The sequence below is a fragment of the Bombina bombina genome, chromosome 3 (genome assembly GCF_027579735.1).
Source record: "Bombina bombina isolate aBomBom1 chromosome 3, aBomBom1.pri, whole genome shotgun sequence".
Classification (NCBI taxonomy): Eukaryota; Metazoa; Chordata; class Amphibia; order Anura; family Bombinatoridae; genus Bombina; species Bombina bombina.
In genome coordinates this window covers 669,379,258-669,394,947 of record NC_069501.1, presented here as the reverse complement: position 1 = coordinate 669,394,947, position 15,690 = coordinate 669,379,258, and the positions used below count along the sequence as shown (strand labels likewise).

Sequence of the window (15,690 nt, the reverse complement as noted above, 5' to 3'; positions counted from 1 at the left end):
ATGTAAAAAAATATATGCAGAGGAAACAACATGGTAGTGTATGTATTAGATAGACACTGTCACTGATGTTCATTGAACATAATGAGGTATGTATCACTAAGCCGATACCACCAATTAATCTATATGTACATCAAACCCATGGAGTATGGTAGTAACCATAACAGTGAAACTTCCACAGACCCAAGCTATGTGGACATAGGCATCGGTGTTAATAAAAAGGGCTGAAATCCAAAGTAGTATTGAGTCCCTTTGGGGTCATAGTTCCCAATTTATGAATCCACCTGCTCTCGCATTGGAGTAATTTTTTACCCCTGTCACCACCCCTTGGATTTGATGGGACATGATCAATCAGCATTGATCTAATGCTTGACACCGGGTGTTTAAAGTTTGCACAGTGGCGTGCCACCGGTTGGTCCGAGTCACCATCTTTCAGGGCTTCCCGTATGGCGTGGCGATGATTTGCCATCCTGTCGCGGAAGGAAGTTATTGTTTTTCCAATGTAAATGAGTGAACATGGGCAAGACAACATGTAGATCACATAGGTACTAGTACAGCTGAGACGATGGTTTATTTTAAACCTTTGGTTTCTGTGGGGGTGTTGGAAAGTATCCCCTTTGCACATGCTGTTACATGTTGTACAGCTCCCACAGGGGAAGCAACCTTTTTTAGATGACTTGAGCCATGTTTCCTTTTTGTAATGGTTTACAGGATCTGCTTTAACCAAGATGTCCCTCAGGTTCCTTGCTCTGCGATAGACCACCCTTGGAGCGGTCATCTTCTGAAAAGGTAACATGGGATCTGTCCCCACCACTGGCCAATGGCGACGTGCTGCATTGGATAAACGTTCACAACCAGGTGTGTACGTGGTGATCAAGTTCAGTTGTTCAGACTGATCCTTTTTAGGAACTCTGATATCTTGTAAAGTGTCCGTGCATAACAACTTCTCCTGTATGTCACAGATGTCTGTCATGGGATAACCCCTTTTATTCAATTTCAAGCCCATTTCTTTTACTTGGGTAACTTGTGAATGTCTTTCACTGTTATTTCTCAGTGCTCTAGTGAGCTGGGAGGTGAGAATACCCTTTTTCTGGTGTCCAGGGTGAAAACTGCTGGCGTGCAACAAAGAGTTGCGATCCGTGGGCTTAGAGTACAATTTGGTACCAAATCGCCAACCATCAGCATCATTCACCTTGAACAGGTTGAGATCCAGAAAATTAACATTGTCTGTACTGAATTCCAGCTTAAAGCGAATAGGGCTAGCCATGAGGTTCAAGTGTGACACCCACTCACGCAAAGACACTTCATCGCCTCTCCATATCAGGAGAACATCATCGATGTAGCGGGTATAAAAAGTCACCAATGGGTGTTCAAAAGGCTTCATGAGCTCCTGTTCATACCATGACATATAAATATTTGCGTAAGTGGGTGCCACATTAGACCCCATGGCTGTGCCAGCTACCTGAAGGTAGTAGCAGTCCTCAAATTTAAAATAATTCTTCTCCAGGCAAATAGTCAATAATTCACACAGGAACTCAATAGGGGGACCACTGTAGTGGGTGTTGTTAGTCACCATGGACCTGACCGCCTCCACCCCCCCGACATGGGGGATCACCGTGTAGAGGCCATCTACGTCCATGGTGACTAAGATGTCATCCTGTCTAAGATCAACAAAATCAGTGAGTCTCCTCAACAGGCAAGGTGAATCTTGTAAATAAGCCTTTGTGTTTTTGACAATATCCTGTAGGAAAGAGTCAACAAAGATGGCAATGTTGGTTAATACCGAACCCCGGGCAGACACAATAGGTCTGCCTGGGGGGTTCACTAAAGTTGTTTTACTCTTTGTTGTACGCCAGCAGTTTTCACCCTGGACACCAGAAAAAGGGTATTCTCACCTCCCAGCTCACTAGAGCACTGAGAAATAACAGTGAAAGACATTCACAAGTTACCCAAGTAAAAGAAATGGGCTTGAAATTGAATAAAAGGGGTTATCCCATGACAGACATCTGTGACATACAGGAGAAGTTGTTATGCACGGACACTTTACAAGATATCAGAGTTCCTAAAAAGGATCAGTCTGAACAACTGAACTTGATCACCACGTACACACCTGGTTGTGAACGTTTATCCAATGCAGCACGTCGCCATTGGCCAGTGGTGGGGACAGATCCCATGTTACCTTTTCAGAAGATGACCGCTCCAAGGGTGGTCTATCGCAGAGCAAGGAACCTGAGGGACATCTTGGTTAAAGCAGATCCTGTAAACCATTACAAAAAGGAAACATGGCTCAAGTCATCTAAAAAAGGTTGCTTCCCCTGTGGGAGCTGTACAACATGTAACAGCATGTGCAAAGGGGATACTTTCCAACACCCCCACAGAAACCAAAGGTTTAAAATAAACCATCGTCTCAGCTGTACTAGTACCTATGTGATCTACATGTTGTCTTGCCCATGTTCACTCATTTGCATTGGAAAAACAATAACTTCCTTCCGCGACAGGATGGCAAATCATCGCCACGCTATACGGGAAGCCCTGAAAGATGGTGACTCGGACCAACCGGTGGCACGCCACTGTGCAAACTTTAAACACCCGGTGTCAAGCATTAGATCAATGCTGATTGATCATGTCCCACCAAATCCAAGGGGTGGTGACAGGGGTAAAAAATTACTCCAATGCGAGAGCAGGTGGATTCATAAATTGGGAACTATGACCCCAAAGGGACTCAATACTACTTTGGATTTCAGCCCTTTTTATTAACACCGATGCCTATGTCCACATAGCTTGGGTCTGTGGAAGTTTCACTGTTATGGTTACTACCATACTCCATGGGTTTGATGTACATATAGATTAATTGGTGGTATCGGCTTAGTGATACATACCTCATTATGTTCAATGAACATCAGTGACAGTGTCTATCTAATACATACACTATCATGTTGTTTCCTCTGCATATATTTTTTTACATATATTTTTTCATATAGTCTTTTGATGTAGAATAACATCATATGTGCTGCTTAGATATATCTTTCAGACTTGCATTTCAGCATCATAACAGACCTAAGTAATATGACCCTACATTTATTTTATTTGATATATCAAATATCATGGGTGTTGTGCGGTTTGTAAGTCTGACAAGATCACACATTCCTTTTGTCCCCGCCGTAGCCACATAGTATGAGACACCTAGAGCAGTTCTTGCCTACTAAGTTGGCAGGTTTACACTGGTTGCCCAGAGCAACCGCTGCGCTTCATGAATACGTTATGATTCTGAACATGCGCAGACTGCTTCCTAGTGATCTCCTAATATCTGGCCCAGCCACCGATGTAACGCTTTGGACGTTGTCATAACAACGCCGTGCTATGCGTCATCACGCTAGGAACGGCTAGCGTGTCAGCGTGACGTAGGGACTAGCTAATTGGACGATCATGCGAATGGAATGGCGGCAAAGGCTAAGTGGGGTTAAGTTGTTTTTCTCTATTTAAGGGGGTTTGTTTTAAATGTTTGTTAACTGATCCGGGGTACTTGGGTGCACTCTGTCCTTGTACTTTTTTTTTGTATAACATTGACAAAGGCACAATGCAGTGCCGAAACGTTTGTTTTTTAAACTGAAACAATAAATTCTAAGTTTTATTGCAAAGACCAGTGAGCTGCCTGCTTTTTGGAGAGTATTGTTATGATATTAGCAGAGCACCGTGGCATTACCTTAGTAAGATTGTGCTATCCTACCTATGACTTTGTATATATATATATATATATATATATATATATATATATATATATATATATATATATATATATATATATATACTACAAGGGAGTTTATAATAAACGCTTGAATGCGCAAAGTCCATTATTGTGCAGCAGATCCCTTTGCGCATGCGAACATTTTTTCTAAGCTCCCTTGCTTGTTAAGTGACCTAGCGCCACGTCATCTCTAGAGTAGAAGTGCCTCCACTAGCTCCTGATCGCTGCCCGAATGCGGCTACTGTGAAGGATCCAATTCCAAAACCTCGGCTGTTATTTTCTTATGAGGTACCAGATCCGTTGTTCTGTCAGATTAGCAAACATGTCAGATCATCTATGAGAAGTGACGTTCCATCAGCTGTCTGACCACAAATACTCACTGCGCATGCGCTCCACCACATCATCGCATACCAATCCCAGCACATCAGAAATTACAATCTACCCGCCAGGACACTTTTTAAAGTGCATGCGTTTTGTATAGTGCTGTGGATAACAAACTGTGCTACATATAACATTGGTCTCTACATAACACAATGTGATTTTATTTATAATACGTTATGCACAGCACTATGATTTATACAAATTATACAAACGTTGCATTGTATAGAAGACACTGTGTTACAGTGTGTACAGTAAGCGTTAAGGGCATCTCATTTGAATAGCAGTCTTCTATACAATGCAATGTTCTGTATAATAATTTGTATAAATCATTGTGCAGTGCATAGTATACCACATATTATATATAAAATCACATTGTGTTATGTAAAGAATAATGTTATATATAGCAGTTTGTTATCCACAGCACTATACATAACGCATGTGCTTTAAAAAGTGTCCAACAATCTGATGGATATGTTATTAGTGCACTCTCCCGCGTGCACATGCTCTTTAAAAAGTGTCCAAGAATCTGATGGGTCTAATGTTATTAGTGTGCGCGTGCGCTTTAAAAGTGTCCAACACTCTGACGGGTAGATTGTAATTTCTGACGTGCTAAGATTGGAATGCGATGACGCAGTGAAGCGCATGCGCGGTGAGTATTTGTGGTCAGAGAGCTGATGGAACATCACTTCCGTTAGCTGATCTGACAAGTTTGCTAATCTGACCAAACACTGTGCTGCAATGCTTAGGGCTCAAACACATTGCGCATGCACGAAAACAATCATCTTTAAGAGCACATGCAAGACAGAACCCAGGTTGTCCACTGTGATTGGTAATGCAAATTAGCCACACGGTAGGTTTGGAAAGCTGCGAATTTTACTCAGAAGATTGCGGTGAAATTGCTAATAAACAAAAATGCAAGGTATTTTGAGCATTTTTTCAATATATATTGAACTAGACTGCATATAAATATTTGCCTTTCATATCCCATTAAATGCTCTCATCTGGTATCTGTTAGAGCGTTTATCTAGAGAGCTTAAGATGCCAGGTAAGTATTGAAATTTAGGAGTCAGACATTTCACTTCAAGTACAAGCTTTGCATTTATATACATTCTCAATAAATCAGGGGACGATAAATTTGCTTAAAATTTAGGAGCCAGTAATATTATTTAGAGCCACACATACATTTAGGAGCCAGACAGTGGTATTTGTATATAGATATATATAGTATAGCCCAAAAAGATAGGATCCAGGGGTAAAATTCTAGGAGCCAGTGGCTCCCTAGCTCGTGGGTTTTGTCGAGCCCTGCAATAGGCTATAGTCATATTCCTCCATCCCAGGGTCCAAGAATAAAATGACATCTCAAACTTTCCATTCATACAGTTTAAATCCAGCCATTGTCAGTTGTCTCAAAGTTTAAAATTCAGCAGTTTAAAAGGGACACTTAAAGGGACAGCTCACTCCTGTCACACTATACAGCTGGCCCGATGCGCTGACTAAAAATAACAGACCCGCTCAGCAGAGAGCAGAGAGCGGGTCTGTAAAAGCGCCATATTTTTAGCAAATTAAAAGGTAAAAAAGGCGTTTATGGCTATAGCACCTAAATAATGTTATATAATTCTGCACTATGTGCAGAATTATATAACATTATTTTTAAGGTTTACTGTCCCTTTAAGTCAAAATTAAACTTTCATGATTCAGATAGAACATACAATTTTAAACAATATTTCAATTTACTTCCATTAACAAAATGTGCATAGTGCTTTTATATTTCCACTTTTTGAGTCACCAGCTCCTACTGGGCATGTCCAAGAATTCGCAGAATATACGTATATGCATTTGTTATTGGCTGATGGCCGTCACATGATACAGGAGGAGTGGAAATATACATAAAAAAAAAATAGACTCCACATAAGAGCATACTGATACTCAGCTAATAAATGCTATATGAGAGTAATTCATCTTTAAAAAAATATATCCATATACTACTAGCCAGAATATGATCTCTCTATATGCTGCCCCTGTTAAATACGGCTTGGGTCCTGTGGTTCCACCTAGTTCAATTATAGAGCTGACCATGCTCCATCCTACAAAACTGTCAGTTAAATATATCTAATAATCTGATCAACTCATATAATTTACAAATTAAAATTCTAACATCTCGTGAAATGTGAGTCAATGCAATGCAGAACAATTTTTGTATTAACCATAGATCTAATATTCCTTACATGTTAAAAAGCCAATGGCTTTCTGACTAGCAGCGCTGTCACACTTCAAGCATCTACCAAAAGAAACTTAAAGGGACATTCCAGCCAAAATTGAAATCCTCATATATGCATTTCAGTTTTGAATAGAAACAGTTTTGTAACATACATGTATGAGCAAAAATGCTTCTTTTCGAAGCTATAGCTGTTTCAAAAGTGTATTTAAGTATGCACCGTGCACTAGAATTTTAAACACATCACTTGTTAAAGTAAAAGTAAATCCTAGTGTTTTACAAACGCTAGGATTTACTATTGAAACAAATAAAGGGCACTTTCATTCATGAAGTATAAGATACTTAATGTAGAAAGCTCCTTTATTTGATTCAATCGATCGCCGCTCCTACAGCAGCTCATGGCTAAAAAAATTTTTAGCTAAGAGGTGATGCACTGACAATATCTAGCTATGCCTCACATGCACGGGCAGAGAAAAATGTTAACACTAAAACAGTGATAACTTTTACTAGAAGCATTTTGCTATTATATGTATGTTACAAATATGTTTCTATCCAAATATGTTATTCATCCATGTGCATTTTAATTTTGACTGGAATGTCCCTTTAAGAAATTCTGTCCAGCTTTGCTGGCATCTGGAAGGGGCTTGCCATGTGCGTTGTCATGTGCGTTTTCATGTAAAAAAAAAAGCCTTACATCTTCATACTGGCAGACTGTTTGCCAGTCCCTAAGATGGGGGTGACCAATGGGGGGTGAGGGAGGGCATAGAGCTGTTTGGGAGGGATCACAGGGTTGGGAAGTGTCAGATGGGAGGTTAATCTCTACACTAAAGCTAAAATTAACCTTTTAAACTACCTAATTAACCTCTTCACTGCCGGGAATAATAGAAATGTGGTGCGCAGCTGCAATTAGCGGACTTCTACTTACAGAAAATCAATGTCAAAGCCATATATGTCTGCTATTTTTGAACAAAGCGGACCCCAGATAAACTTTTACGAACATTTGTGATATGATTGCACAAGCGATATGTAAATAATTTCAGTGAAAAAAAAATCAAAGTTTGTGAAAACATTTACATTTTTTTTTTATTTGATTGCATTTGGAAGTGAAATGGTGGCATGAAATCTACCAAAATGGGCCTAGATCAATACCTTGGGTTTTATTTACATTTCCAGCAAAGGTGCTGGACAGGATACACTTTCAAGCACTCATGCCCCTCAAATTTGTAGGTGTGTCAACCTGAATATATGAAAGTATTAAAAAGAATAACCTTTATTAAGTATATTAAAATGGGTGAAAAAAGAATAAAATTGTTGCAACAATATGTTGTGAGTCTCTAATTTTAATAGTACCTTCAGGGCATAAGTTCCTGTCTGCATCTGCGTGTATAAGAGGGGGAGTGGGGAGTTAAGTCTGCAGTTATATAATCCTTGTGGTTGAATAATCAAAAGTAAAGATCCAGTTCATAAGGAGAAATCTCCTAGTATAGCTAATATAATACACTTGTTAACCTTTGGATATTGATTCAGGCATGTATGTACCTGTTATAGGCGTACTAAAGGGTCATGTACTGTGTAATAAATCACCTGAGTGATGATTATGATACTTTGTGTTGCAAACAACTGGAATCACGTTACACTTTTGTATATTGTTATTGTTCCAGTATGGCAATGTGGTTTACAACATCTAAAACATTTAGCATGTGCTTGAATCTTGAGAATGCAACTAGTGTACAGTGTTATAAACTGTTGAATAGCTTCAAATGAATCTTAACATATAAGTGAACTGTGACAAGTCATTCCCTCTAATAGAACTCTAGTAAGTCCTGGTATCAAAAGTCCCTTGGTATAATATGTATCAGACCGGCCCCATTTATTATTTAATGGCTTAAGTTAAATTCAGTCAAAGTTGCTAAATTACCTCAATGCTATAATACACTTCGAATTATGTGATGACTTAAGTTAAATTCAGTCAAGATTGCTAAATTACCTTGATGTTATAATACACAACAATATTATGTAATTAAATAATGGGCCTGAGTGATATTCCAATGCGGTATTCAGAAATTTAAATCAGATACTTATGTGTACCTTGGTTTGTCTACTTAAAAAAAGATATATAGTTTTGACAGGTAAATAAAAAAAAACAAGGCTCTATTTCTGTTTAAATGGAGTGATAGCAAAAATGCTAAAAATTCTTCGGCATTTTGGGCAAGTTTTTCTCTGAAAGTCCCAGTAGTGAAGGGGTTAAAAGTGCATGCCCTATAGACTGTCCCTTAAAGTTACAGTGACAGAGGACTCACTAACATTCAGCGAGCAGAGCCATGGAGGAATGCTCATGGTGTGGTGGGGCAGCCATTATGAAGGTGGGAACCCCTTAAGCAATGCCAGTGATTTGTAATCAGTGTGTTTTGAGAGCAGGATAGACACCTTCCATTACTCATGTGTTTGCTGATGTATTGAAGAATCCCTATACTGTCACTGAGAGGAATCACTTGGAGAAAGGGTGGGGGAAACACAGGGGAGCTCTTAAAGGGCCACTGTAAGTAAATATTTTCTATGCCTGTTACTAACTAACTACCCCAAATACGCTTTTTATCAATAGCATTTCATTAAAATATCTCTACCGTATGTCAGAAATCTTGTCTGCAAATGTAATTGTTTTCCAAACCCACTCTGTGGGTATCCTTTGCTTTGTACCAATCCGCTTACAATACCTAGGTTTCAAAATGGCGCTTTAAACACAAAGTTATTGGTTTAAGTATTTTGAACACGCAGTGCTGAAAATAGTGGGCAGGATAACGTGACATCATCGGCGAATAAAAGATATAACTTTTAGAACGTTATGAAACTTCGGTTTGGAGAAAATATAGGTCAGTAGGTTTTAATTAATGTTTATTAACTTTAATATGTTAGTTGTTTAGCTTAAAAATTATAACAGAAAGTAATCCTTTAAGTAAAAGTACATTTAAAAGGGACAGTCTACTCCAAACATGTTACTGTTAAAAAGAAAGATAATCCCTTTATTACCCATTCCCCATTTTTTCACAGCCATCATTGTTATATTAATACACTTTTAACCTCTGCGATTACCTTGTGTCTAAGGCTGTTTTGACAACCCCCTTATCACATGGCTATTTATTATCTATTGACTTGCATTTTAGCCAATTAGTGCAGTGTCATGCACAACTCCACGGGAGAGAGCACAATGTTATCTATATGGCCCACATGGATTAGCAATTAGTCTGCACACAGTATAAGAAATATTTTAAAAAATATGTTATTTTCTTTCAACATGCCAGCTCTGTCCCTGGCTGCCGTCTGCTGTGACATGCTGGGAGTGCTTCCTTCACAAGAGGATGCACAGAATAGGAGCGGTCTGAATATGACAGTGACAGGCTCGGTCAGTTAAGTGCAGCCCCCTGTCAAATGCCGCCTGGGTCTATTGAACCCACTTGGTCCCATGGTTAAGCTGGCCTGGCACTACTGGGAGCTAGCTGTTGATTGATGGCTGCACATATTTGCCTCTTCTCATTGGTTTACTTGATGTGTTCAGCTAGCTCCCAGAAGTGCATTGCTATTTTGTTTAATGTCCCTTTAAACAAGCAATCATAGTGCATTGCTGCTCTAGAGCTGACTTTAACTATGTGTTTACCAATTTGCAGGGGTTAAACACATTCTTATATTTTATTTTTGTACTTTATCCCGTTTACAAATATACATTCAATTTGAATCACAAAGGTTTAATTTTGACATCTAAGACCCTTTAATTTTCATGTTCAATTGTGCTCAAATGTATTCAAACTCAAAGGTCTAACGTATGGGCATTTTGTTCCCATGTAATTACCTACTCCTTCAATTCCAAGATAACTGATCGCGTGATAACAAGTTACTCATTCTATTTTACTGGGAACTGCTTTTTTAAGAGTAAAAAAAAATGTTTTATAGGATTTGACAGATTGAAAAGTTACTATGTCCTACAGTAAAAATATAGTACATGGTTATTATAGATGGATACAGAGTTGCAACTATAGTTTTGTAAATGCCCCTATAATATAGATTGTAAAATTGTATGCGTAGCCAAACTGTATACTGTATATATTTTCCAATAGCGATTTAATGGTGTATTTTATAACAGATCTACTGCTAAACAAACCCGGACACAAATCACATTTCACTACTATCCTCTTCTGTCTGTTGTAAGCAACTGCATCTAACAAACTCTATGGAAGCTGTAAACGTATGTGCAAGACTGCAAGTGCAAGAACATATGGTCATGTAGCACAATAGAAAACTTAAAGGGATAGTATAGTTAAAAATAAATGTTTGTGATTCAGATAGAGCATGCAATTTTAAGCAAATTTCTAATTTACTCCTATTATACATTTTTCTTCATTCTCTTGGTATCTTCCTTTAAAAAAGCAGGAATCTAAGCTTAGAAGCTGGCCAATTTTTCGTTCAGCACCTGGGTAGCACTTGCTGATTGGTTGCTAAATGTAGCTTTCCAATCAGCAAGCGCTACCCTGGTGCAGAGCCAAAAATGGGCTGGCTCCTAAAATTACTTTCCAGCTTTTTTAAATAAAGATACCAAGAGAACAAAGAAAAAAATGATAATAGGAGTAAATTAGAAATGTGCTTAAAATTGTCTGCTCTATCTGAATCATAAATGTTTATTTCTGACTAGATTATCCATTTAACCCACTGACTAGCTAAAATGCATGGTTGGTATCCTAATGGTCTTGGAGAATTATAACTATTATCCTGGTTGTCTTTGCGTTGTTTTATTCTAGGCGGTGACCATTTGAACAAATATAGTTTTTTTTTTACTGTCATTCAGTTTCCATGGCAACCGCATATACCGATGGATTCCAAAGCTAACACTCAGACCCGCCAATCAAAACGGGATAGGGGCGGGGATTATGTCGTGTTTCTACTGAAGAGTCCAGAGCACTCACTTGCATCTCCTGGTAGTGGCTCTGCAGATCCTCCCATTCCCGCACACACTCGCTCAGCCCTGGGATGCTCATGGCGGCATTGGAGAAGAAAACCTCGAGCTACTAATTTAATGTCCTCAGCGCCAGCAGCGAACTGGGGCACTTCCGCACTGTAGTACCTGCCAATAAGCATCTGGTGGCTACGCCTCTCTCTGCTGCAGCCAATACGCTGTGAATACAAGGGGGCTGGTGCTGTCAAGCGTCGCAAGTAGCGTAAAGTTCTGGCGACAATACGTTGCTTGTACGAGTTCGTTCACTTACTTACACTTACCGAGTTTCTGTGTGTGTGCAAAACAGATATGAGTGGGCTGCTTAATGCCAAAGGCTTTTTAATGCTTCTGATAAAAACAGGGCTCTGCTTGTAACTTTGACCAATGAAAAGATCTCTGCTCCTTCTTAGATCAAAATATAGCTTCTCTGCATCAGGAGGTTGTAATGATATTGATATGTCGCCCCTGTAACGTGGGTGAGAAATTAATATTGAAGGGAAGCAAACACGTTTTTCTTTCTTGATTCAGATCGAGCATACGATTTTAAACACATTTCCAGTGTAGTCTATTATCTAATTTGCTTAGTTCTCTTGATATCCTTTGTAGAAAAGCATACATATGTAGGCTTAGGAGTTGGGAACTAGCATCAAATACATACCTCTTTTCATTGGCTCACCAATGTGCTCAGCTAGCTCCCACAAGTGCAATGCTGCTTCAATAAAGGATACCAAGAGAATGAAAAAAGTTAGCTTATAGAAGAAACTGGAAAGTTGTTTTAAATATGTATTCTCTATCTGAATTGTAAAAGGAAAAAAGGTTTTGTGTCCCATAAAGAATCTTAAGATATTTGCAGGTTTTTAGAACTCTCCTCATGAGTCAGCAGAGAAACCGTCTGTTACAATGGCACTAACAGGAAGATATCAAAAATGCTTTTATTTAAAGGGACACTGTAGTCAAAAATAGACTTGTGATATTTCAATAGTAATAAAGACATTTTCAATGTTGATCACGTAAATATTTACAGTTTATTATATATTAGTCTGTGAAATATTACATTTTTCCAAACCCACTGACTTTATCGCTGTTACTGATTTCCAATCCGGGGTGACAACTCAAGTTGGAAGATGGCGACTCCTCGACGCAATACGCATGCGCAAGTTAAATTTAAAATGTGCATGCATTATTTTGATTCTTCTGTCGGTCATGTCGGCTTCTGTGCCTCAATATCCACATACAAGTGTAAGAAAATCCAATTGCGCATGCGTAGATTGACGCAATTGTATTTTAATTACATGCAAATACTCGCCATCCGATTGGCAAGTATGTTATACCTTAGATGGCCCACATTTGAGGGCTGGATGACGTGATGTCATAGGGATAAAATAAAACGTTATTTTACTAATAAAGGGAGCTTCATTTCTGCACATAAGGTACATTGCATTTGTGTGATAATTGCAATGTTAAAAGGATGGTCCGTTTTGCATAGGAAAAACAAAAGTTAGTAATCCTTTAAAACTGAAATGCACCATGATGCACAAATCAATTTTGACCTTTCTATCCCTTTAACTGTGCACAAGAATTTGTCACGTGGCACTGTATCAAAAGTCTTTGCAAAGTCCAAGTATATCACGCAGCCTGAATCATCTAGATCTGTGTTCCTGCCTCTGTGCTTACTTCCTAAAAGAAAACAATATGGCATGGTTTATTTCTGATAAACCAAGATGGCTATTATTCATGATCTTGTTCATTGAAATAATAAACCTGTCTAGTAACTTCCCAGCCATTAATATCAGATTTTTCTGGTCTATAGCTTCCCAGATTAACTCTTTTTCTTTTTTTTTATTTAAAATTTCAGACTAAATATATAAACAAGGGATTACAACAACATAATCTGCAACACTTAGTTTTTGTTTTTTTTAAACACTTCAGTATACATATTACACAATGATAATCATATCGAGGCATCACTGCAATAACCGTAAAGCGGCTGGAAGAGATCAGGATCTTTTTCAATGATTTTTTATACCAGCTGCAAAGTATAAAATGTATGAGAAATTGCATTTTCAGCTTTATTTGTGTATAAAAATTAGCTTGTTTTGTGCTTTTAAACCACAACCTATTAAAATGGGTTGAGCTTGCAGGTAATATCAGATCTCATTATATTATCACTTTGTGTACACACACACTTTCTTCCTTATCTTATATTTGTCTGTAACAGGGCCGCCATCAGGGGGTGACAGGGGTGACTCCTGTCAGGGGCCCAATGAGCCAGGGGGGCCCCATGAGGCAAGAACAAAAAAAAAAAAAATTTTTTTTTTTTTTTTAAATTTGGGCAGCCACCAGTGCAGTGGGTACTACAGCAGAGTGCTAATTGAGCATGGGAAATGTTATTACAAGAAGTAAAGTATTAGCATTTGAGAGGATTTCTTAGTGTGCACTAAACCACTATGCGCAGTGTGAGACAGACTTGGCACTTTGTACAGTGTGTGTCAGTGGTAGTAGTTTTTTTGGGGCTAGGGGTCCATAAAAACAAATTTTTTTAGCAGAAGTGTATTTATGATTATTTGACAATGCTGTAGAAATTCTATATTTAAAACCATGCAGAAATGTTTCCTCCTCAATACACAAATGGTAGATGCCCTTTTGGCAGATATGTATGTATATATATATTATATATATATATATATATATATATAATTACATTCCAGTTTACTGCCCCTTCATGCAAGGACTTTCCAGATGCAAGGAGGCATTTTATCTAAGATTTTTACATCTGCATAAAATTTTATACTCTCAGACTAAGATTGCTCAGTGTTTGAAATGAGACAGGTTAACTTAAAACTGTTCAGTTTACACTACAGCTGGCTTAATTTTGAAATACATACCAACAAGCCTAAATCCTGCATTTATCCAGATCTAATGGTATGAGTACCACAGCTTATGGTCCCACCAAGGCCATATAGAGTACAGCATTTTCAAAATCCATAAGTACAGCTGACAACTGGGAAAATGTGTACACTATATTTGAAGTGGGGCTCTTTGTTTGTTTTTTCCCCAACCAACATCATATGTCAACCTTTTAAAGGTACTTTTCTTCATCTAGCCATCTACCCAGTTCATTAATGTACAATTTTGAATTCACAGAATTATTTTTGTTTGCACATTTACAAATACTGTATGATTCTTTAAAAAGTGATCTCTTAATTTCTTAATTTTTTTTTATCATGCATGTCACACACTGTTGATTTAGGGGATGCAAGGTGCATAAATGTTTCCTCCTGTGAGTGTTTCTGTGGGTGTCTGTGTTTGTCTTTGTGCTTTGGTTTGTGTCTCTGAGTGTGTATGTATTTTTTATCTGTGGATCTCTCTGTGAGGGTGGGTGTGTTTGTCTTTGTGCATTTTCTTTGGATGCCTCTGTAAAGGGTGGGTGTGTATGTCTGTGTTTTCTGTGGATGTCTTTGTGAGGGTGTGTGTGTATATGTATGTATGTTTGTGTTTTCTGTGGATGTCTCTGTTTGGGTGTGTGTTTTATGTGGGTGTCTCTGTGAGGGTGTGTGTATGTCTTTGTGTGTTTTCTGTGGATGTCTCAGTGAGAGTGTGTGTATGTTTGTCTTTCTGTGTTTTTTATGTGGTTGTCTCTCTGTGTATGTATGTCTTTGTGTGTTTTCTGTGGGTGTCTCTGTGTGTGTGCAAGTTTGAGTTTGTGTGTGTGTCCATTGTCTGTTCCTTTTTAGGACATTTTGACCTTACTACTAATTATTCACATCTTTCTACAGACTTTGAGACTAACAAGACCTTTCCGGAAGTAACCAATCCACCATTTAACTTTTAAATTATTGTTTAGGCAGTTCAGGGCCCTTCCTTTCAGCCACTGCATGCTGTTGTCATAATTTAGTTGTCATCTTCCTTTACAAAAAGTTAATCAGAACTCCATATTTTGTTTTCTAATTCTCCTTTTTCTTACAAAACTGTAGTTTACCTCATTACTTGTCAGGTCAATGTAAACGTGTGCTAAGTGTCTGTTTGGGTGTCTGTGTCTGAGTGTGTTTCTTTGCGTGTCTGCTAGAGTGTCTATATGTGACTCCTTATGTTTGAGTGTGTGTGTGTGTGTGTGTTTCAGTGTATGAGTGTGTCTGTGTGTTTGTATGTTACTACCTTTACAACATTTCCAAGTTTAAATAGACACTTAAGAATAAAGTGCATATACGTTTTAGTCACTTGGTCAAAAATTGCACATGTCAAAGGGGGGGGGGGGGGGGCCCTGATCAATGGTTGAGTCAGGGGCCCCAAAATTTCTAGTGGCGGCCCTGGTCTGTAAACCCAAACTCAATGCTTAGAGAGTTAGAGAGGACAAGGGAAAAAACTAAATTT

At 38.4% G+C, this 15,690-nt stretch overlaps 1 protein-coding gene across 1 annotated transcript in view; it reads right to left on the bottom strand.

The window, feature by feature from the left end:
• Positions 1–11,449, bottom strand: part of TMEM120A (transmembrane protein 120A) — a 101,672-nt gene extending 90,223 nt beyond the window's left edge. The window contains exon 1 of the mRNA XM_053707419.1: positions 11,291–11,449. Coding sequence (XP_053563394.1) covers positions 11,291–11,362 — 72 coding nt within the window. The 5' untranslated portion in view covers positions 11,363–11,449. The remainder of the gene's footprint in view (positions 1–11,290) is intronic.
• Positions 11,450–15,690: the final 4,241 nt, after the last annotated feature.